The sequence below is a fragment of the Mirounga angustirostris genome, unplaced genomic scaffold, assembly GCF_029215605.1.
Source record: "Mirounga angustirostris isolate CCGP_5_RB_7025 unplaced genomic scaffold, mMirAng1.0.hap1 SCAF_1, whole genome shotgun sequence".
In the NCBI taxonomy this organism is placed as follows: domain Eukaryota; kingdom Metazoa; phylum Chordata; class Mammalia; order Carnivora; family Phocidae; genus Mirounga; species Mirounga angustirostris.
In genome coordinates this window covers 7437984-7461507 of record NW_026991709.1, presented here as the reverse complement: position 1 = coordinate 7461507, position 23524 = coordinate 7437984, and the positions used below count along the sequence as shown (strand labels likewise).

The 23524-nt window shown below is 42.8% G+C and overlaps 1 protein-coding gene across 9 annotated transcripts in view; it reads right to left on the bottom strand.

The window, feature by feature from the left end:
• ERG (ETS transcription factor ERG) overlaps nt 1-23524 on the bottom strand; it is a 254166-nt gene that overhangs the window by 92427 nt on the left and 138215 nt on the right. The window contains exons 1-2 of one of the 9 annotated variants that reach the window (XM_064578844.1): nt 13651-13791; nt 13026-13344 (exon numbers count right to left, since the gene is read on the bottom strand). The exons of 5 other annotated variants lie outside the window; for them this stretch is intronic. Coding sequence is in view for 1 of the 4 variants with exons in the window: in XM_045902447.3 (XP_045758403.1) it covers nt 13651-13668 (18 nt within the window). In the remaining 3 variants the exon portion in view is untranslated. Of the gene's footprint in view, nt 1-13025; nt 13602-13650; nt 13812-23524 lie in introns of those variants that run through there. 3 more of the 9 variants (XM_045902447.3, XM_064578848.1, XM_064578840.1) reach the window with 3 other exon arrangements.

Genomic DNA, 23524 nt, shown 5'->3' with positions numbered 1-23524 from the left:
TTGGGGGGATTTTTTTTTTTTTTTTTGCCTTTTCTTTGACTCCTTAAAAACTAGATCATAGTTTTTTGTCGCTGTTTTGTTGTTTTTGTTTTTATAGATCATAGTTTTCGCTAGGAGCGGGACCAAGTCAGATTTATTCACATATGCTGCTGAAGACGTGTTCCACTTAGGGAAAGATTTTGGTACACGTTTGGTCATGTGTTCATGTGTTCGTTCATTCAACAAACATTTTAGAGCAGGACATCACATGCCTGTGTTAGGCGCAGGACAAACAGTGAACCAAATTCATAAATTATGTTGGAAAAACAGTTCACAGAAAAAAATATTACCAACATAACAGAATACATTAGCTTTTAGGAAAGATCACATTTTCTTTGGCTTATATAGAATGCCTGAACCAGTAAGGCTCCCTAAGTTAAATAATATGTTTGCTAAACTTAAAATTTCAGTAGGAAATCCAGTTTTATTATCTGGCTTAGATAAGTCGGGTGTTAACTGCTATTCAAGTTCATCTTTATTATAAAGCAGATTGTCCCGCAATCGAATACAAAGAACTTAGCTATTTATGAAAATGTCCGGGCGCCTGGGTGGCTCAGTTGGTTAGGCGACTGCCTTCGGCTCAGGTCATGATCCTGGAGTCCCGGGATCGAGTCCCGCATCGGGCTCCCTGCTCGGCGGGGAGTCTGCTTCTCCCTCTGACCCTCCCCCCTCTTATGTGCTCTCTCTCTCTCATTCTCTCTGTCTCAAATAAATAAATAAAATCTTAAAAAAAAGAAAATGTCCTACCACATCATACCCACTGCAGATGCCATTTACATAATAATTCCAGTAGAGTAAGCGCCACCTGATCCACCGGTGATTATGGAAGCCCTCTGTGTGAACCAGTACATTGGAAACAAGTGTATGTTTTAAGAAATTAAGTTGGAGCTTCCCTGAAATTTCAAAGGAGTGGCTGCAGTAACAAAAAAAAAGAGAAACAGATAGTGTCCATCATAATGCATTAAACACAGCTACATTGCTGCGTGCCCAGAAAGACTTTCTGCATAATGGATTGACCCAGTTGAACACAGGCACGACCCGAGGCAAACCTTGGACATATAAACAGTGTAGGTCTTGCCACTTAGCAAAAGTGAAAGCACTGCTTGGTTTTGCCCCATCCGGACAGTGTCATGTAACAGAATGCAGGCTGCCAGAACCGTATTTCTGCTTCTAGTTTTCATGTGGAAAGCATCACCAGCTGTGGCCCAGAGAGGGGCATACACTTATTGGGCACACGCTCACAAATGTTCCAATCACAGATTCTGGACAGCCCCGTGATCATCTCCCCTTCCCTAACATGGACAGGTTCTTTAGGACACACATGTTTAAGTCTAACATTAGGCATTCACAGGTGACACGGGGGCATTCAAGACACCGGTCCCAAGCTATAGAAATAATTCTGTCTTCTCATAAAGCACAACTTCCCTCATCAGTTGTAGGGGCAACTAACACAATGCTGTGCAGATAATAAGAAGTCAATAATTGCTCTTTGTATTAAATGAATGAATTCTCCACAACATGTGGGCAAGTGTCACCGTACTAATTAATGCACCCAGTCATGCATTTATCACCCAGGTAGATAGTCATTTGTTATTGAACAGACATCTAATAAAGGCCTGCTGCTTACTAGGCATGTTCATCACGAATAAAAAATGACATGATGACAGCCATATAACTTAAGGCACAGAATCCTGAACTCTAACAACCAGTGTTTTGAGAGTTTCTGGTCTTCAGGGAGGTTCCACAGGTCCTTAATCATGGACGTTAGCTGGCAATATGAGAATTTGATAGATGCTTCCTCTCCTCCTGTAAAGAACGTACCAGCTGCAGTAACTGTTTCAAACTAGCATTTGACTTCTTCTACTCTAGGGCCCCTCCAGAGACCAGCTGTTGTTCCCCATTGCAGGAATGCATTCATTCATTCACAGAAAAGATGAAGGAGGTGACAGTGAACACCTCACAGTCCTCCATCTTGGTTTTTCTATGGATCCTCAAAATTGTTGGTTTTCTGGGCTCGTGAAAATGCAGCTGAGTTCAGCGGCTAAAACTTTAAGTCACATGTTGCTTGAACCACTGAATGAACCCCCAGTGGGGACTCTCTTATGGTGTGTCTACTATCCTCAAAGAAATAGCCTGAGAAAGAAGCAAATAATATATAGGGAAAGACTCTCATTTCTTTAGATGAAATAGATCAATGTCTCTTTAGATAAATACCCAAAACATATTGGAGGATACCTTTCAAAAGTCAAACACTGAAACAAACACAGTCAAGAATGGATTACTTCAAAAAAAGTAGATAAGTTATGAGAGTAAATTAAATACTAGGAACAAGACTAGGGTGAGTAACCAAAGAGCTCCCAACAGCAAACATTGTTTGCAGCTGAATGCACGTGACTCAATGGGCGAACCATCAAGATGCAAGCACTATTCTCATAACTCACTCTGTTCTACAGATGATCAATTGAGGCACAGAAAAATGAAGTCACCTTGCCAAGGCACTGTGGAGATAGGATCTGCCTCAGGCAGGCCGGTTCTGCTCCACAAGACAGAATATGGAGACTTAATCTCTAAAGAGGATGATAAGAAATTCAACCCTTACTCCTCTTTTCTTCTCCATTCTGGAAAAAAAGGAAGGGAGTAGGAAAGGACTCTTAAATATGAGCTTAATTTCTTAAACGTTATTATTCTTTCTAAAGAATATGTCTCTGTGCATGGAAAAAAGACCAAAAAAATAAAATAAAATAAGTGCCAAGTCTTCACAGACCCTTCATGGTGTAAAATCAATTATTTTAATTTCCTTTTCTAAATGCTTATTTTCTAAATCCTACAATAATTGTTTTTGAAATGGGGGAAAAAGAACAAAGGTTTTATTATTGTTGTTGTTTGAACAATATGTTATTCAATGGATATATTGAACGTGGATCCACTTCAGGCTAAAGAAAACAAGACAAAACAAAACCAACCACAAGCCCCAGTCAACAAGCAGTGGGCATTTGCAGGGAGGATGCCAATAGGGTATGCTCCATCCTGTATCAAAGTCAAGCCCATCTGCTGTACGGCCCTGCACCAGCATCACAAAACCATGATTCCGGGGGCACTGGAACCAATATAGACTGAGAAGATCAGAGAGGTCAGTTTGCAAAGAAGCAGAGGTGGTGGAAGGTAGCCTCTGAAAGGAGGCATGTTGGGGGACGCCTCAGGGAGTTTCAGCAAAACCTAACAAAGCTGCACAATCAAGGTGCAGAGGAGGAAAGCAGTCTTCACTCCAACAGGAGGATCCTAAGATTTTAGTGTCTTCCAACAAGATGAGCAAAAGTATATCAACAAATGAAAATATCTCTTTGGGCAAGTCCACGTCAACGCAAGCTAGATATGTGTACTGAGTGATTGTAGATAAAAGCATTAGGGTATACTCATGTACTAGCCTCTTCATGAGACAGGACTACATCTAAGCACGTCTGGCAGCTTCTCGGGGTCAAGTGCAATCGGCCTCCCCACCTGGCGGTCATCAACACCTGTGGAGTAAGTATGGGAAGAGGAGCCCTACCGGACACGGTGCTCCTGACATTGCAAAGCAAAGCGCCCAGGAGCTTTTGGATCATCAAAGGAGGTGCTTTACCATGATGTGACCCAACAATTAAAGGCAGCTCGGTTTTCTGATTATTTTCAGGACCTGTAGGAGATGCGGGCGGAGGTGGAGGTTTCCGTGTTTGGAGTATGTAAACATCACTCTTTGGAGTTCTGCCCATACTTGACTTGAGTGGTTTTCAGGTGCTGTTTATTTTGTTTAGTTTATTGTTCAGTGTTACTGTTTGTTGACTTGGTATATTATTTTCCCTTACAAAGGGGCCAGTCGGTAAGGACACATCCTGTAGATGGATAATTGATGATGCCCCATTGTTCAATGTTTGTGTGTTGTGGTTTTATGTGCTTTGGTTCAAAGGACCTAAACAATGCATTCACTGGAACTTAACAGCCGGTGTAAAATCAGCACAGAGAACAATCTGTGTTCTGAGATTTTTGTACCCAAATCTGGCGATCTCTGCTTGCTTGAAGAAAGCAAAATCTAAAATGACCTTTACTCTAAATAACCCCAGAAAAAAACAAAAAAAAAAAACAAAAAAAAAACCCTGCACTTGAATGTCCAAGAGGCTTATTTTCCACCAACTACCGAGGCAGACTCACTCATCATTCACAGTGATTCACAGGAGACTGAGGTGCCTCCACGACACACCTCTTACTCACGGACATGACTGTCTGGTTACACTTATCTCCGTCAACAACAGCAAGCAGACAAGAGCAAGGATGGGAACGAGGGACTGAAGCCATGACTTTAGAGACGCTGGATTTTCCACAGCTTCGAGATAGAGGATCCTGCCAGAAGATCTGTAGCAACAGGTTTAGCCCCCTTGGAGAAGAGATAGCGAATGGTGAGCCACACATGTGCGGGGAAGTTTCCAGTGGGAGCCCTTCCTGCTGCCATGTGCCTCTGGCTGGCCTGGCTATCTGCATAGGAAGCGAGCGCAGGAAGTATCTGTCTACAAACCCTTTATCCTCAAGGCAATTGCTGCAGCAGCATTTTACTGTTTACCAAAGCAGTAAACATGTGATCTAAAAAAAGATGTTTTCCATCCCCAAAGAACAAGGCTTCACCAAAATATATGTGTGCTTATTTCATAAGCAGCCTCTTATCAAAACTGTTTGCGGTACGATTGTGCTTCCCATAGAAGTGAGTCAATGGGAACGGCTTTTTAAGGAGGACAGAAGGTAACTCTGTCGGGAAAGCCCAAGAAACAAACAGGGGTTTCTTCACAGGGACACTTCTCTAGCAAAGTAAACTTTATTCCTCCTCTAAAGCTTCACGCAGACTTAACAGAGCTCATGGGTTCTGGCTCAAAAGGCCAAGTCAACAAGACTATTGCGTGAACTCACACGGGTGGGATGGATAATTCCCAAGTCAGATAATTCATAGTCATGGGTATTTGACCTTGGACAATATTCTTATTTTACATGTGGTTCTAAATGCACTTCTAATTCTAAGAGTTCACATGTGGTGAAGTAAAAGAACTCGAAAGCCGATGTGTGGCTAGGGGTTTTGATGACATTTACCAGGCACTGAGTCCAGTCTTCCTGGTACGTCTTTCTCCCAGACTGAAGAGCCTGCCTCGTCCCAGGTCCCTGGGAGGAGAGAGGCCGCAGAGAATCCGGGACACCCAACGTGATGTGAAATGTGATGTGAGCATTCTCAGGGGTCAGAAGGGTCCTTCCTCCTCATTACTGTTGTCCCTTATGGTTTTGAGCCCTCCACTGGGTTGTGAGCTATCGCCAAGAGGGAGAAAGAGGAGGGAAGGAGCCTGGAGGTGAGAAGTACGGAGAGAAGCAAGGAGTGACAAAGCCCCAAGTGTCTTCTCCCAAAGCGGCTGCGCATAGACTCAGCTGCAAGTCACCTCCAGGGCAGATAAAGAGCTGTGAGTAACGGAGAACTCGCTGTCTGTAAGAGTTTTTACTTCATAATAAAGGAAAAAGAACATATTAGAGGAACACTGGCTACTTGGGGGAAAAAAAAAAAAAAACCAACCTCAATTCACAAACTGTTGCAGAAAATGAAAAGAGAAAAACAAAAAGCTTTTGTGGATTTCCTGATTTTAGTCCTAGAAGAAAAATTTATTTGACTCGAGTGAATAGTACAATTAGCTAACGTTTATTAAGTACTTCGTATGCACTCAGTAACTTTCAGTTAATCTCACCAGGATCCTGGGATGTAGGGACTATTATTATTCCCCTCTCACAGATGGAAAAACCCAGATATTGTGAGGTTAAGTACTTGTCAAGGGTGAAAGGCCAGGAAGACCATTTCCATCTTCCCCAAGAACGTGCAAAGGGCCAGGAGAGGTGAATTCACCTGCCAGCTCCCACAGCATCAAGCTCAGGCCACCGTCTGTCTCCCAGGCTAGCCCTTTCCCTCCTCCCCACCCTTCCCCTGAAAGCAAGATAAGACCAGTCCTTTCCCCACAGAGGCTATTTTAAGGATGCTGTGAAGACACGGAGGGTATCAGTGTCCCCCGGGCACGAGATAAACACAGGCTGCAGGTGCTCTATTTCACCTTCAGCTTTCTGTAGCTCTTGGGAATATCAGGGAATACACACATTCAACACAGATCCAAGGAGCGCTTCGCAATATTAAACCACACACACTGTTTTTTTCTTTTTTAACTTGGAGCAATGTCTTGGGAAATCTACCTCAAATTGAGACACAAACTAATTGTGTTGACAAATTCTGAAGTGTTGTTTCAACAGCTTCCTCTTCCTCAAAGGTGAGCATCCCATGCCTACGGTTAAGTCTGAAAAATAAAACTCAGTAAAAGGCCCAGTGGGACCCAAAGGGGACGGGATGATGCACTTGCTACCAGCCCTGGGGGGAACGTGCATACGAGAGCAGAGGGAGTTTTCTCTTCAGGACAGACTCTGCATCCATTAAAAAAAAGAAAAACAAAAAATCAATCTGCTCCTCTGTAATTTTATAAGGGGAAGAGAGCTGTTCAGTCACCAAGGTGGAATGATTTAAAAGTGGCTCTGTGAAATTCAAGAGCGCGGGTTCTTTGCCTGATATGTTATAAACATTCTTGACTACATTCTCCAGAACTTGACATGCATTGTCTTGGACAAAAGCATGGGAAGTAACAGCCCTGATGTCCATGTTATGACTGGATTATGATGTGGCTTTAAAAATAAATCATTCTGCTTGGCCTTGGCATTTCTTTTCTATGTGTCTCAACACTTATCTGTGCACAACAGAAGGTTACCGTTCTTCCCAGCGTTGAATCCCACAAGCACCCCGCTCAAAGACTTGTAAGGCCTGATGGAAAACAGGGCTGCGTTTTTGTTGCTGATGCCAAGGCAAGAGCAAGGAAGTGGACACTTGGGATAAGGAAATTTAAATCAGCAGCTGATTTGGAACCTGGAACCACTGCCCCTTGGATATTGCCAAATATGGGAAAGAATTCGTGTCACCAAGCAAATACTGATGGGTGCTGGAGTTTTAGGTCTCGAATTTTCTGGCATTTTGTCTTGATTAGTCACCAAAAGTAGAATAATTGTTGCCTATGGAGTTTTTCACACAAGAGTAGCAACAAAATTAGCCAGTTATAATAATTTTCATTATTCAGTTACTTCACGTTCATGTATCACTACGTCATTTGATACATCAGTCTTCTACACAGCCATTTAATATTTGAGGTGAGGGCAAAGAGCAGGAGAAAGAGATCATAGGATGATAAACTGAGGGGAGACAAATGGATTCGTGTTACCTGAGCAAGTTCCTCAGCCTCTCTAATCCTCTACCCTTGTGTGTACAAAAAGCAACACCATCTGGGGGCATGAATATCACAGGAGATAATGTGAATGCCTAGCACAGACCCTGGCCTTTCTTTATGCAGTTATGAGGATAATGTTAATTTGGATTAGGAATTCAAGATACAACAGTTACCTCTTAAAAACATTTCTCTAAAGCTCTTTTAAACACCAATTCAATTCTATGTAATTAGTTTTTATTTAACTAGGAGAAATATCTCTAAAGAAATACAACTTCCATTTAAAACCTACAATAATGATTAATTACTCTGACATCTTAATTTTCTCTTTATGACGTCAAAGGATTTTAATTTTTAAAAAAACTAACAAAAATTTTTTTTTAATTTTAACAAATATTCATTGAACCCCTTATCCTTTGCCAGTCGCTGTTGAGGACAAAAAAAGAGGTGGGCGGGCTGTCAGTAAGAACGAGTTCCAAGGCTCGCACAGGTCCGTATACGTGAAGTACTCACAGAGTATTCACACTCGAAAACACAAACAGAGCTGGGAGTATGTGCTGACAAGAGACAATGAAGCGTAAGAGAACAGACAGAATGAAGAATGATCTTAAACTTTAGAAAACATGCCTCAGCCAAGTTCAATAAGGGGAATGTGTGGGAAATAAGTTTGATCAAACAGAATGAAGGCATGAATAAGAAATAGACCCAGAGGTCACGGTGGCCACCGGTTGAAATAGGTTCACAGCAAAAAAAAAAAAAAAAAAAGTAATGAAAGACCATAAGTAAGGAAACACAAATAAAAGTGAGATGCCGGTTTTGCCTGTCAGAATGGCGAAGATTCAGAGGGTAAAATGTGCACAGTTGTGTTGAGGGCATGCAACTGGCCTCCTCCGGGCTAGAGGCGGGAACGGGTATAATCTTTCTTAAGAGTCAAGTGGCAATTTTTTTTTTTAATTGGCAAATATTTAAATTGCCAGTTAAAAATATGACTTTAAAAATACGTATGCCCATTGGCCCAACAATTCCTTTTGTAAGCACTAGTAGTAATAAAGTGAATTTCAAAAAAATAGATAGAGAATATATTGCAATGTAAATACCGAAAAATTGAAAGCAATATTATTTGCTGTAATAGAATATTGGTTATATAAATGATAACAACTTATTTTAGATGGGATATAATGAAGCCTAAAAATTCTGCTTATGGAAAATGTTTAGTGGCAAGGGGAAATCCATCTAAAACAACATTAACTGAGAAAACCTGGATGGATAGTCAGGTGGATAAAAGGACAGAGAGAAACATACAGTAGGAAAACACACACCAAATGTTAGTAATTTTCTCTGGCTGGTTGGGATCAGGAGCAATTTATATTGACTTCATAACGATTTTTTTTTTTTTCGTTTTCTCTACAGTGAGAATGCTTTATTACTATAGTTTGTGCAAAACAGCAAGATGTATTTTTCAAAATTAATGAGAAAACAGAACAGTGGAGATATTCCAATATTCCTATTTGTGCCCTAAATCAGGAGCAAGATGCCCTGCAGACCTCTGCCCTCCTTCAGCAAAACAGCAAAGAGCCTCTGCCCTCAGAGCAGAGCTAAGCCAACCCTCTGACCAGCCACACCTTCAGTGACCCCCTGCATGCTCTACCTGGCCTGCTGCACACTAACCCAAGGACCCCCACAAGCTCCTCCTCCTCCTGACTTCTCCTAGCTTGGTGCCTCCCAGGCCCAGGTGTGGCCTGCCCTCGGTGGGAGACCACGGTACTGACACAGAGAAGTGACCCTGTTCTTTTTGAAAGCACTGGAACAGAGTTCTGTGTGGCTCTGGGCTTCAAAGCCGAAGCAGGATAAGGAAAGGCTCGATCAACTGGGATGGTCCAGTGGTATCTGCCGTGTATGGAGCACATATGGGACGGAGGCTCCATAGACTTCAACTCATACCAACACAGAACAGGATAGCCATTAGAATCCCATTTTACAGGTAAGGAAACTGAGGTCAGGTGAAGTCACACAGGGTCACCTGACTAGCCAGGATCCAAATGCAGGTGTGTCTGTAGCGGCCAACCTGATGTAAGAAATTAAGTCTCAGGGGCCGTGCGACAGAATCCCCAGGGCAGAAAACAGCTATCCTCCATCCCGTTGGAACAAAAGGAGGAGGTGGGTCCTGTGCCATCTGAGGTGTTTCCTAGCCCCGAAGATCCTGCCAGAGCACAGTGTTCCACCAAACACTAGAAGGGCCTGGACACTGTCTCTGTCACTCTTCTCGGAAGATCTTAGACTTCAGAGAAACTCATAGTCCTGGCTTTCCCACGGCCTCCTGCATGGCGAGTCTCTTCTGCATCAGCCATTAAATCAGTAGATCTGCCAAATTACTGGGATGCCACAGTGGAGTTTTCTGCTGTGGGTCAACACTTCTACACAGGGAACCTTACTCCGAAGTTCTAAACACAGAAGTAATATTTTCCTGAAGGCACTGGCAATGGTTGTTTTATTTATTTTATTTTTAGGTATGCTTTTTCAAGAAAGCTAAATAAGTATAAGTATGTGTGTGTAGAGATTTTTTTAATAAAGGTCTATTTTGCTAAATAACGATAATAATGAGATAATCACTTCAAAGAAAATGTAGATAATTCAGAAATGATTCAGGCTTTCAAAACATTCTCTGAGTGCAGCACAATCCTACGTCAGAGTGTTTAATGGCAAAGAATCCAAACATTTCACTGTTCCCTGTTCTCCTTTCCACGGTCACTGAGTCTGCCCCAAGTGGACAGGTGCACACACACTCAGGGAGCTGGGGAGACATGTGCTGCATCCGGGGGGGCCAAATTGTATCGGGGAACTGCCCACGAATGCAAGCAGCAAGCACTTTAAGGTAATGGCCTGGACTTCCACTTTCAGGCAAGGACAGAAGATCAGGGCCTGCTCTGAGCACATGACATTTGTATTTGACATTCCTTCCACTGTCACTGAGCTCCCCCCCAAAGTAAGGAGGGTTGAAACAATTCGCATTCCACATAAGCCAATGGGCTGATGAAAAATCTCATGCCTAGAGCCATTCAACTCATTAACCATATCCACCAAACCCCTGGGAGATGAACTTTCTTCATATAAACCTGAGCTTTTTACTAACTTGCCCTTCATGCATGATGGCAAATATTCAGAGTGCCTGCTATGTGCAAAGCACGAAACATATAAAATAAGCAATATGTTTTTAAATTAACACCATGTTTCAATCATCATCAAACCCTCCAGTCTGTTAAATCAAAGTAACTTCTTTAAGCAACTAAATGAAACAGTAATAGTGTGCTCCCTCATGGAGCCTTGTAACTTTCCACATCCTGTCTGTTTCCTAAGATGCTTTCACTGGCACTGCCCTCTCCTTGTCCTTCAATGTCAGATCTCCGTGATATCGGAAAATCCCCACATTCCCATTCTAAAGACTAAGGATCTTGAAACCCTAGGATCAGGGATTGTAACGTGGGGTTCATGGGCCATCAGAGGAGTCCAAGAGTTGAACTGTACTTGGACAGAATTTGCTTGCTTTATCATTCTAAGTATCACATTATATGCATTTAAAAGCATTTATCCTGAGACGGGATCATAGACTTCATTAGACTTGCCAAGTGACCCAGGGCGTAATGAAAGGGCCAGGGAAGTTTCTGGGAGATTGGATTAAAAGTCCTAACCGAAGCACAACCAAAGTTCCAAGGCTAACAACCGGCTCCTTGGAGTCTGGAAGCAACACCATGCTGTTCCCGTGCAGAAGGAAGGAAACGGGGTGTTAAGCACCCTTCAGTTTTGTCAGATGGTGGAAATGGCAAAAAGCAGATGGAAATACCAAAACTGATCCATGAATTACCTATGGGGACATCACCCTGGATGCTTACATGTTTTTATGAGAACTCTTATAATCTGATCCTAAAATCCATGGACACTTAGAGATAAATGGGCACTCTCAGATAAGCCCCCAAAATTCCTTTACTTCTTCCAATGGAAACTTTCTATTCCCAGTTCCAAACACCAAGAGAAAATGATGACGAGAGTCACAGAGACGGGATAAAAACATCTAACTTTTCATAGTGCCTCACAAGGTCTTATAAATATTAATGCAAAAATAAAAAAAGACCACTCCAATGGGGAGTACCAAATTAAGTGTATCTAATGCTTAATCGACTAACTGATTTATTTACTGAAACAACAACAACAACAACAAAAGAACAGAGTGTGTTTGAGACTAGAAATTGCCTGTATGACAGACTGTTTCCTAATTCCAACAGACAGCCTTAATTTTCCTTGTGCTAATTTGAGCTTTGCACTCACATAATTAAAACTACTGTCAACAGACTCGGGCCGCCTTTTTCTACTCTGTAAACAAGTCTGTAAAATCATCTCATTACCTTACCCAGGAAGCCCAACAGAACATGTTTTAAAGGAAGTTACCTATAAAGAGGGGCTATTTTATTTGAACAGAGGATTAAAAAGAATCTACTTAAAGTCATTTTAAAGTTCACCTGAGATATATATAATATACATATAACAAGTGCCATCAAATGTTAAAGCAAGCATAGTATCCTGGACAAGTGTTAACTATGACCCAAAATTTATTCTGGAATCACAAAACATTCAAGCTTCAAAATACCTTCATATCCCCAGAAATGTATGCTTCGAATTAAACAGTATAACGCATTTTGTATGTTTCACAAAACATACCCCACATTCTAAAGGACAGGCTGTTATTTCAGTGTCCTTCAATATACTTTTTTTTTTTGGAAACACACAATTACACTCAAGCTATTCAAAATTCACAAAGAATATTTGATTTAACTGTTATGAAACATGGATGCAATTAGGAGTGAAAATAGGAATAAAAAGGGTAGCATTTTGCATGATAAAATCAAATAATTTCTGCTCATCTAGTTGAAAGAGGGGCACACCAAACCCCCAATTTTAAAATTCTTTCCCATGATAGTTACATTTCAGGAGATTCCAATCCTTGAAGCCAAAGAAAGAAAAACCTCTATAAGGTTAGTCTTTGATACATGATTTTTTCATATATATTACTGAACATTCCATGAAAAATAAAACACACCTTGAGAAGTAAAAACTGAACAAAGCTTTTAAGACACAGTTCATATGGTGGGTATTCATCATACCCTCTAATACAGACATTTCAGATGCCAAACCAAGGACGGTCTTTGAAAATGCTTTGGCCCAATTCTGGGCAAACTTCCATATTCATGAGCTTTCAAATTAACCAAGACCCTGGATGAAAATACAACCAAATGCCTCCCGCCTATATGCAACAAAACGAAAGACACGCAACTACTAGAGCTTTCTTTCTCTTCCTTTCAGTTATGTGTTTGCTGCTGATTTTTCTCATTTCTACAAATGTCACCAAGGCAGGGAGGCCTTGAAAATATTTCAGCAGCCCACACTTCACAGACTCCATGCGCGGTCTTGCACTAACCATCTGACTGGCTTCGCTTACAGGAATTAGGCCAGGTTTAGGTTCCCAGGCACATGGATTCACCTCCCCATTAATTTCTCTATGCTATCCACTAGCGACATTTGCAAGAAAAACACATCAGACCACATACCCCAGAGCCCAGAGCAGTGGTCGGCCACCGCTCTTCTAGTCCCACAAACCAACAATGACGAGCAAGAACGTATACTCACAGCGCACAGAGGAGTAGTATTTTATTAAAGATAACTATGTCACCCAATAAACCGAATTACCACCATTTGAGTTATGAGACCACTCCACTGTCAGCATGAAGGATCCAAAAACCAAGTCAACATTTTCGTGTCCCAAGACCAGCCGCCACTCGCCAGGTATCTCTTCTTTTCCACTGGGGCTGGCTGGCACCCCTGAGGCTAAGGAGTCATTCAAGAGCATCCAGAAGATCAACATTTACCAGCCCATCTTTTTCTCCGACCCTGCCCTCCAACCTCTCCGAGTCCATTGCCTTCCAGCAGATCACACATCCACGCACCGCTAGGGATAGTTAAAGAATACGAAAATTCAGACGAGCTCCAAAAAGCCTTTGCAAAAGTCATCCACAGCACTCAACAGTGAATTTAGAAACCCCAATTTTTTTCTGAGTTTGAAGTTTTTAAGCCTTGCGGATGGTTGGAGTAGGAAAAAGGAAATTTACTAGGCAGTGCAGAGGAAATCTTGTTGTCCTCTATTGTGGCAGTGGGGGTGTTGCCCAATCCTGACTTATCTGCCTTGATAAAGGAAACCAAAGAAAAGAGTAACAAGCACAAGATTTTGTCAAGCAAAAAGGAACCCTTTCCTTACCTTAATAGTGCTGGCCATAATGCAATCAAGTTTATTGATCGTTAATAAATGTTAATAATAATTATTGCTTCTCTCTGACCAGAAAGTAGTTTTGATGAGGTTGTTTAGAGCGGATGAGATTGTGCTAAGTCTGGGAAATGAAGTCAGCCAATGGCAGGAAGAGGTTTCTATTGGTCCTGGCGGCCCAGCCCGAAGAAACAGGATATTTGGGAGTGGAGAGATAAGGGACCCTGAAAACAATGTTGTTTTTCTTGATGATATGCAGCCAGGAGATTTTTTTTTTTAATTAAAAAAAAAAAGGCATCAATTGCTTGGGACAAGGACTGCCACAGCAGGTGTGACTTGGTGTGGGGCCGCCGTGTGACACCCTGCCCCGGGGCAGGATGCAGATGTGGTGGGACTCCGCATGGCTTCACACGGGCCACAGGCACCTCGGGACGAGGCGCGGAGGATCCCCTACAGCTGGGGGTCGGGCCTTCGGGGTCCCCCCGGCTCCCTGGACCTGCCCCATGACTGGGACTCAGGACTTGAGCACCTCCTCCCCACACACTCCCTGTCCCTTTCTCCCAAAAGGAAACTCTGCAGGTAGACCTTATTTCACGTTAATGGAATAATAATACATTTGCTTGCGGACTTTTAACGGCAGTTAAAATGTGAGTTTTCCAGAAGAGTTTCATTTTCTCTTTCCAAATACATGTGATTTTTATTTGTTCCACAAGAAACCAGCTGCAAACACCAAGACTCGAGAACCAATAAGGTAAGCGAGGCAAATAAAGGGAGAAATAACCCTGTCAAATCCTCGTGTTTAAATATTGATTTAAAATCCAAAGAACTAAAAATAAATACGTAAATAGATAAACAAATAAATAAAACCCAAATAACTAAAATCATACTACAAACGGTTTATAGGGTGGGCAAGCCGATCCCGCTCGGACAAAAGTCAACGTTGCAGACCACAGACCCTGAGAGAACGCTTGGCTCTGCACAGATGCCACGTGAAGACCTCGTTAAGGGTTTGAAAATCCCAGCTGCAAGTTCAGGGCCCCACGTCTGCTTTCCACTCAAAGGAAATACAGCTAATGGAGGCCTGAACATTCCTTAGAGGATTTCAGGCCTTTAATTGCTCATTTTCAGGAAATTACTTGTTCTCTGGAAGAAACGACGTTTTGCTTTGAATCTCGCTACACGAAAGTGGGACCGACTGGGGAAGAGGTGTGGTCTCCACAGGGGACCCCGCAGAACAGGAGAGACCAAAGCCTGAGTCATTCAGCAACACTCGGGTCCAGGGGTTGGACGGGCCAGGGAACGGATTTCACTCAGACTTCAGGCCGGCATCTGTCCGAGTTCTATAAACTGGCCCGGGTTCCCATATCTCCTATTGTCCCCTGACTCACCCCCTTGTGTTAGGATAGAAGGACGAGGAGGAGGGAGAAAGAGACAAACCAAGAAACAACGGACGACAACAAAGGGAAAAGAGAAAATAAAAGAAATCCTGTTCTGGGTCAAAATCAGAACCTTCAAGTTCTCAGCATCTACACTTGGAGGGGATGTTGATTTCCCCTCTTTTCATCTCTGAACAATGAACAAGATGGCAGGCTGATTATAAAATCTTGTTTCCCTGAACATTTCAAAGCACTGAGTTGTTTTATCTGGGCGGCTTCCACAAGGATTCAGGAGCGCTGAGAAAAACGCTCTCGGCTCCACCGGGATTCCTCGGTTCTGCCCTCCCGAGAAGCATCAACTTTAAATGTTAACCCCAGTACCCCAGTGAGCTGTGCTCCTATAGCTTCCCCAAAGAGCAGCCTGAAACAGGATGAGCCTGGGGAGAAAGTGCTGCCTGGTCTTCCCTCACCCTCATCTCCTGGTTCCTAACCCACCTCGCCCCTTGTCTTCCCCCAGAGACCTCATTCTTCCCAGAGCGTCTGCTTTTAATTCCTTGGTAATTGCTTAATTCAGCTTTGTAAACAGTGAAACCTCTTAACTCTTTAGGCAGAAATAAATTTCCAACAAACAGAAACAAAAAAATACAAAGGACTCTAAATAGCCTTCACCCACTTACCCCAACTGCTGGTAATTTACATCATTTGCTTTGCTTTCTCTCTCTCTCTCTTTCATATTTATGTATAATGTCTATATGTGTATATTCACATATATCCTTTATTCTTTAATTAATAAAAATATTGTTTTAGTAGAGACTAATTTTTTTGCTTGGATACTTACGAACAGAAAACCAGGTGCTACTATTTGGTCTACTTCCTGAAGATTCTATCCATGTTTCATCGTGTCGAATTTTGAAAATGCACACAAATATAGAAAGTGATCTTTATTAGATCATTTATGAGTTGTAATTCCTGCCACGAATTTTTAGAGAGTCAAATCTTCCTCCTTTCTAATGACAAGATGTTCAACTGATTCTTAGCATCTTCAAAGACAATAATTCCTGATCTCTGGAATAGCATCATAGAATCCAAGCCTTGTAGTCTCTGAATATTTAATGCAAAGTTATTTTTTTAACTTTGATTGGCTATTGACAGTATAAGGCATATCTATTAATTAGCATATAGTAGTACAGCAACCATTTCCTAAACATTATCCTGGGGGAATCATCCAAAGATAAAGATACCACTTTATCCTTCCCTTCACACCTACCCCAAGCCTACACCTCCAGCTGGCCTCAGCACCAGATCACTCAGCAGCCTAAGGATTGGGCACCTTCTGACCAATCTTCTGACTTTAAATGTTAACCCCAGTACACCAGTGAGCCGTGCTCCTATGGCCTCCCCAAAGAGCAGCCTGAAACAGGATGAGCCTGGGGAGAAAGTGCTGCCTGGTCTTCCCTCACCCTCATCTCCTGGTTCCTATGTGTGCGTACCAAAGCTCAGCGTTCCTCCTGGGGGGAAGACACCCTTCAGGTAACCAGACAGACTCATGTCAGGGGCCACACAGAAGAGAGGCACCACCTGGGGGCCATCCTGTCATAAGCCTGCAGGACAGACCGGGTCCTTCTCCACCCTCCCTGGAACACAGTAAACACCACGCTGGACGAGTATGGCCTCCCCATGTCTGTGGACATCAGAGCCCATGACTAAGTTCTGCATTTCTATTTTTACTTACCCATCATGGACCCATTACCCACAACTTTACGAAAACCCTTCATAAGTCTATTCCTATCTTGAAAATGAAAAAAAAAAGGATATAATGTAAAATCAACCATACATTTACTATCATGATAAAAGGGGCACTATCATTTTTGGTCTTAAAACCATGTCTTCCCATTTTCTAAAGAGTCCACAAATTCCCATCCTTGTTCTGTTACTAACTTCTCTGGGTGGGATACACAGAGGAAGGTCAAGAGTTGAGACCCTTTAGATGAAGGCAGTATCATTCTAAAAGTGGTATATGAGCACAGTAAAGTCATAATGAACCATAATTTTAACTGGAGACACAAAAGAAGGTTTGCTCATGAATGATTGATCCCTGTATTAAACATCCAGACATTGGGATGCTCATCATCATTGAAAATATTGCAGGAAAATTATGTAGATCAATACTCAATACTACGGGAAATTGTTATGATATTAAGCCTGGTAAGTTAAGAATCCGGTGATAAAGGAGAATTATATCACAGACCCAGTTTGCTAAAAGGAAAAAGGCAAGACAGAAACACTAGGAGGCTATATACTATGTTACTAATGGTAGAGACTCTTCCTTTTCTTGTTTGTTTTCCCTCCTCCTCCTTTGGTTCATCGAGATTTCCAAACATTTACAGTAAGTAGAAATTGAATTTTAATGTAAAAGTTCTAGGAGTAACATGTAATGTGCTGTGTTTTTATAACTACCTGTATAACATGCAGCTCGCAACACCTACACTTGTCAAGCTCCATGTGTGCGTACCAAAGCCCAGGGTTCCTTTTTAAATGTCTACAGCAAGAAGAGGGTAGTTCTTTTTTTTTAAATTAACTTTAGTGACGAAACCCAGAAGATAGTCATGTGTCTTGTCACAGTCATCTCCCCAACATTAACCTATCCAGTCAGGATTAATAAAGTGCCTTTTGTACGCCAGGCACTCTGGCCAGCTCTAGGAACTAGCAAGGATGACAGGGCTCTGTCCAGCCACTGAGTGTCCTAGCATTCAGAAAGTCTGTGTTTGTTTACTTAAATTCCGCCCACATAAAACTGCAGAGCCTGGAAGCAACCCATGAAATGCAAACTTTTTAAGGGTCAAACAATAGGACAAAGTGCTCTATATTGTCCCTAACATGACACATGAATCTTAGAATGTATAATGTTTGGATTATTCATGAAAGCCCTGCAAGAAGGATGTCCCAAGGATTCTTGCCAGGGACATGCCTGAGGTTATAGATAAGGATCCAGCATCTGGAGTTGCCCCCACAATGGAAAACTCCATCCCTCAGTGGAACTTTTCCGTCTATGCCAATTGAAGGATTTGCCTGAGAACATACACAGCATAAGGCGCTCTTGGCCACCAAGGTCACTCATTATATGCCGGTTAAGGACCGTTTTTCCATTCAAAGCATACTTGGTGAGCACAGTTTCACTCCATTGGGAAGACTCTGTGTGTGTGTCTGTGTGTCTGTGTGTGTGTCTGTGTGAGTCTGCGATGCCCTCCAGCAACACATTAAGATATAATCCAATTACAATTTGAATAACTATTGTTTCAACACCTTCTTGAAATGGTTAATACATTCTTCAGCATCTTGGTTGATTTGAACTCATCTAAACCGAGGAAATTGTTATCACATACTAAATCCTCAACTTCTCAACACCAAGTTGCAATTTCCTTACTTTTGAAGTGTGCGTCAGTTCTGTTCTATGGGCTCCAATGGAGCAATGATTTCAATGAACGCAATTTCGTAAGCATCGCATATATTCTCAAATTTTGACAACTTTGCTCTTACCTAATTCCCTATGCCTCTAAAAATGCAGGAGTCTTAAAACCAGTATTAGGAACCCTAAATATGTCCATTTATTACTCGGGACTATAAAGAAAGGAAAAAAAAAAGAAAGAAAGAAAACCCTAGGAACAATTATTCTGCACAATAATTTAAAGGAACTTATAAATTTCCCACTTCAGTGATCATGAGTCAATATACAATGTGTGAACCATTAAATGCATCTCAAGGTCTTCATCCATATAACTGGGCAGAGATAAGCAGAGCTGTCACAGTCTTCAGATTGCACTGGTCACCATGAGGCATGGTCTACCCACAGGGCAGTCTAGCACCCACGCCCCAAAACTGGAGGGGACACACAACTGACCTGGGGCCATCCCCCACCTAGCAGTCCTGCTCCTCTGCCCTCAGATCTTGAGTACTATGTCCCAAGTACGTCCTCAGCAATCACCCCTTGGCCACCCTGAGAAGTTATCTTGAGCTGTCTAAATTAACTTAGATTTTGATCTAGTTAGACTTTTAAGGTTTTTACGTGCGTCAGTCTGACTTATAAGATACTGGATATCAGCCTCTATTTTTGTCTTGATATTTCATAAATTATTTTTTAAAGAAACTACATACTACTTTTTAAAGAAAGTGAAGTTGCATGATAATGTCCCCCCCCACCACCCCACGCCCGCATAATGGGAATTCACAGAAGCGTCTGCACTAGACAACTGCTCTCCCTGCTTTTATAAAGTCTGTTTTGAGTCAGATTCACGTGGCCTTTCTTTGTATATCACTTACTATGTTTCCGTATTTGCTAATTTATTTATATCACAAATGGAATCAGAAATGAAGCCAAGGAGCGGAACGTTTGTCATAAATAATTCATTTGCATTTGCAAGAACCTGAAGCAGGCAAGATTTAAGGGCGTCGTATGCCTACACTTGAAGGCAGTATCCTCCGGGCACTGCGCCTACCCCCTGTATTTACCCTCCGCGCATTGTACCTACCCTCTCTGCACTGTGTCCTTTCCCTGCAAAGTGATGTGGAGGAGGCTCTTTCCCTCTTGGGGGTAAAGCGTGCACTTCAAATGGAAGCAGGCCAGTCCTTTTCCAGCTGAGCCTTGCCGAAATGTGTTTAGTCTGTTTAAACGCACTGACTCGAACTATAATGTAGATTAATTCATCGTCTTCATTGGATCTCAACGCAAATCTCAGCCCATATTTTGGGGAAAACTACAGTATTGGGGGAACAAATGGAAATGTTCTTTCTCTATCAATTGATAGGCCAGAAGACAAGCTGGGATCTGCCTGGTGGATGCTGTTTTATCCTTTACTTACAGGCACAAAAATAATCCTGCCTCACGAATTTTAGGAAGCAACCACCTATTGGCCAAAGAACTTCACTGGTTTGTTTACTTGCTAGCTAGAAACCAGAAGCCTTGCAGGGACTTTCCTTTCAACTGCTTGAACTGTTGTCACTAGAGGGTGCTAAGTGTCCCTTTAAAAGGCCTTAGAGGGACTATGGGTATGATTAATTCTTCACTTGACACTTTTTGAATTGGTATCATTATCCTACGTAGTTGTCTCATTTTTATCCATTCATATTAAAATCCAACATTCATAATGTGGAAAACTTTCTTGGAAAATTTATACTGTTCATCAGTATAACCTAAGGAAATATACCTGGATAAGGAGCAAAGATAAACTATACAGATATGCACCTACGACTAAAGGCATCACTTTTCTGGGTGAGATTTAGCCATGGAAACTACAGAATTGTTCTACACCACTACCAGTAATTCTAAACCATAAAAAAAATCCTACTTCCCAATAATTCTAGAGGGTTAGATATGTTCCCCCATGCAAGTCCCATCAAGTTAACAGGTCAATTTTGAGTGCACTTGTTTTCTGTGTAATCAATGCTGGTGTCTTCCTACACCTTGCCTAAACTCAGATGTTACAAGATCCTTTCCAGATGAGAATTGTGGGAAGGATGCAGATTATACCATAATATGTGAGAGATACTTTATAGTACCTTCAATTTTTTTTTCATTATAATTTTGGGGATATGTTTACAAGGCATCACTTATAAAAATGACATGCAATGTTAAAATATATAAAAATATATATTAAATAAAGTAAACTTTAAAATAAGAGGGTCTTCTTGAAAATAATCCTATTAATGTGATTACACTGACTTCTAGGTCATCTAAACGCTAAACACTTAATGCAAAACACAATGCCTTGGAAATGTCTGCAAAAAAGTTAACTGATTTTGCAACTTTCCTCTTTTTGTCTTCACTTTTATTTTTTTATTTTATTTTATTTTATTTTATATTTTTATTTTATTTTATTTTATATTTTTATTTTATTTTATTTTATTTTTTTATTTTATTTTATTTTATTTTATTTTATTTTATTTTGGGTGGGGGAGAAGCTGAGGGAGAGGGAGCAGACTCCTCTCTGAGGGCAGAGCTGGACGTGGGGCTCCCAAGCAAGCTCCACGCCCAGCATGGAGCCCAACATGGGGCTCGATCTCACAACCCTGAGGTCACGACCTGAGCGGAAACCAAGTGTCGGACGTTTAATCCACCGAGCCACCCAGGCGCCCCTCACTTGTGCTTTCAAATGTCTGCAGTTTTCCTTTCCCCCCTTCTACTTTGGTTCCTATACCGAAGAAGAACGAGGTCAGTGGGTGACACTTGCTTGTGTTCGGGGCTGTCTGGAGGCGGCGCTGCGTGGGGGTAAGGCTCCGACCTCAGAGGAGGCCACAGTAACTGGTTGGCCACGGATTTTCCTCTGCGACTGCCAGTAGAGCAGAGGTTCATTTTCAATGCGCTCTACGGACAGATAACTGGACGGATAATTAAAGCATTTTTTCTTCATCTATTAGTCTGAGATTTTTAAAGGGAAACAAGCTTCACCTTTCCGCATGCGTGGCACAGAGTGGAGGGGAGGGGACGAGGCGTGGGAAACGGTAGCGGGGGGGCCCTTGCCCAGCCTCCCCGCGATGCCACTCTAGATAAAAGGCACGGGCTGAGGAGCAGAGCAACTCCAGGCTCAGCAGAGCTGGCATCCACACTACTCCTTGGCCACAGTTAGCGGCTTAGGTGGAAACTGAGGAATGGGAGTGCCCAGCGAATGTGGGGGTCACCGAGGGAGGCTGACACAAATGTGCTGGAGGGGAAGCTGGGTGATACCCCTCAGAGAGCAGGAGTCCGGCGTAGCGCCTTGCTCGCGGGGGCCGGCCTCATCCTCATCCGCTCAGTGAGTCAGGGAGCCAAGGACTCCATCTGTGCCAACTTTCCATCGGCAGATCAACTGGTGACTCTGCAGGTTTGTTCAAGGGAGGAGTGAGCACGCACTGAGCACCCTGCTCGGTGCCCCACAGACTAGGAGCAGCAAACCCACCCCCGGGAGCCCCCAGGGCTCTGTCACTGTGAGGGCACCGGGCAAGCATTTGCCGAGTGAATGAGCGAATGAAGCGTGACAACACAGCCCACCAGTGCCAAGAAGAGGGCTGGCCAACGGGCAGCCCCTAGAGACCCTCAAAGGCCCAAAGTCTGACTTGAACTTGAGACTGCACCAGGATGAATGAATGACGTACTTCCCGCAGGGAGAGGCCCTGAGGCAGGGAGAGGCCTTGAGACAGGCCCAGGCCACCCGTGGCCCAGCTGACAAGGCGTGGCGGAGGCCAGGTGTGGCCACACCACAGTCTCCTTCCTCCGTCTTCAACAGAACGTGCCCAGCATCTGGTTTTCGACTGCTTGCTGACCAGTTTCTGGGGAGACTGTCATTCCAAGTTAAGATGAAAGCTGGTACTCGTGAGCCAGCCGTGCCGCCCCCACGCGCACACACGCACAAGTGTGTGCACGCACGCAGTAGGGAATGGTAATAAGGGAGGCGGACAGATGATGATGAAGAGAATGACAGGTGCTGAGAGACAGAGAGGCTGGCTGGCTGTCCCACCACCATGCCCCGTCCCCCAAGTGTCCAGGCCACGTGGGTAACCTTAGGGGTGACTTTCTCGAGCAATTCCCCCAGATCGAGCCATGGGAAGCGAAGAAGACAAATGGTCTCTAAGAGACCTTCCAACTCTGTATGTTACGGGATTTCCTTCTCAATAATTGAACTAACTCTACCGGGCAGTGAGAGGATATTCAGTAATAATAATAATAAATACTGAGTAAATAAACAAGCAGATGAAGGCGTATATGCCCTCTATTTTGCCTGCATCGTGATATATTTACAATAAATTTATCTGAATTTCAAGTTAAATAATAGCTCCCCTTTTTATGCTACATAGCCCTTGCAATTTTCCAAAGTAACTCTGACTAAAATTATTTCCAACTAAGCTATTTCAGCAATTGGGTTGGGCCCACATGCAATTATTGAAAACAATTAGAATGACAGATCCATTGCATTTCTAGACATTTGCCATATCACCCATGGCGACTGTATTTCCAGATAGCCCAACAAGATTTCCCATCATATGTGCCCATCTGTAAGGTGACATGGACATTGTTCCCATCAAAAGGTGGGGTCCATGTCCCCACTCTTCGAAGCTGAGAAGACCTGTCACTATAGCGTAAGTTCAGCTATGTGCCTTCCAAGGCTGCCTCTAAAGATGACAACAGCTTCCTTCTGATTTTCTTGGCAACATCCACAATATAGAGAGAAAGCCCAAGGCACATGGAGGGGCCCTCTGTAGGCATTCCAGTCCTGAGTCCCACCAACAGCCAGCACCAGCCCCAGGGGTGCAAGTGGGGCAAACTTGCAGATGACTCCAGCCCCCGGCCACCCCTTGACTTTAACCATCTAGGAGACCCTCAGTGAAAAATGCCTCTCTCATCCCAGTCAAGCCCTGGTACCATGACGGACATAAATAATAAAATATCATTGTGATTTTAAGCCACCAAGTTCTGGAGTGATTAGTTATGCAGCGAAAGGTGACTGGGACACCCTGAGACAGTC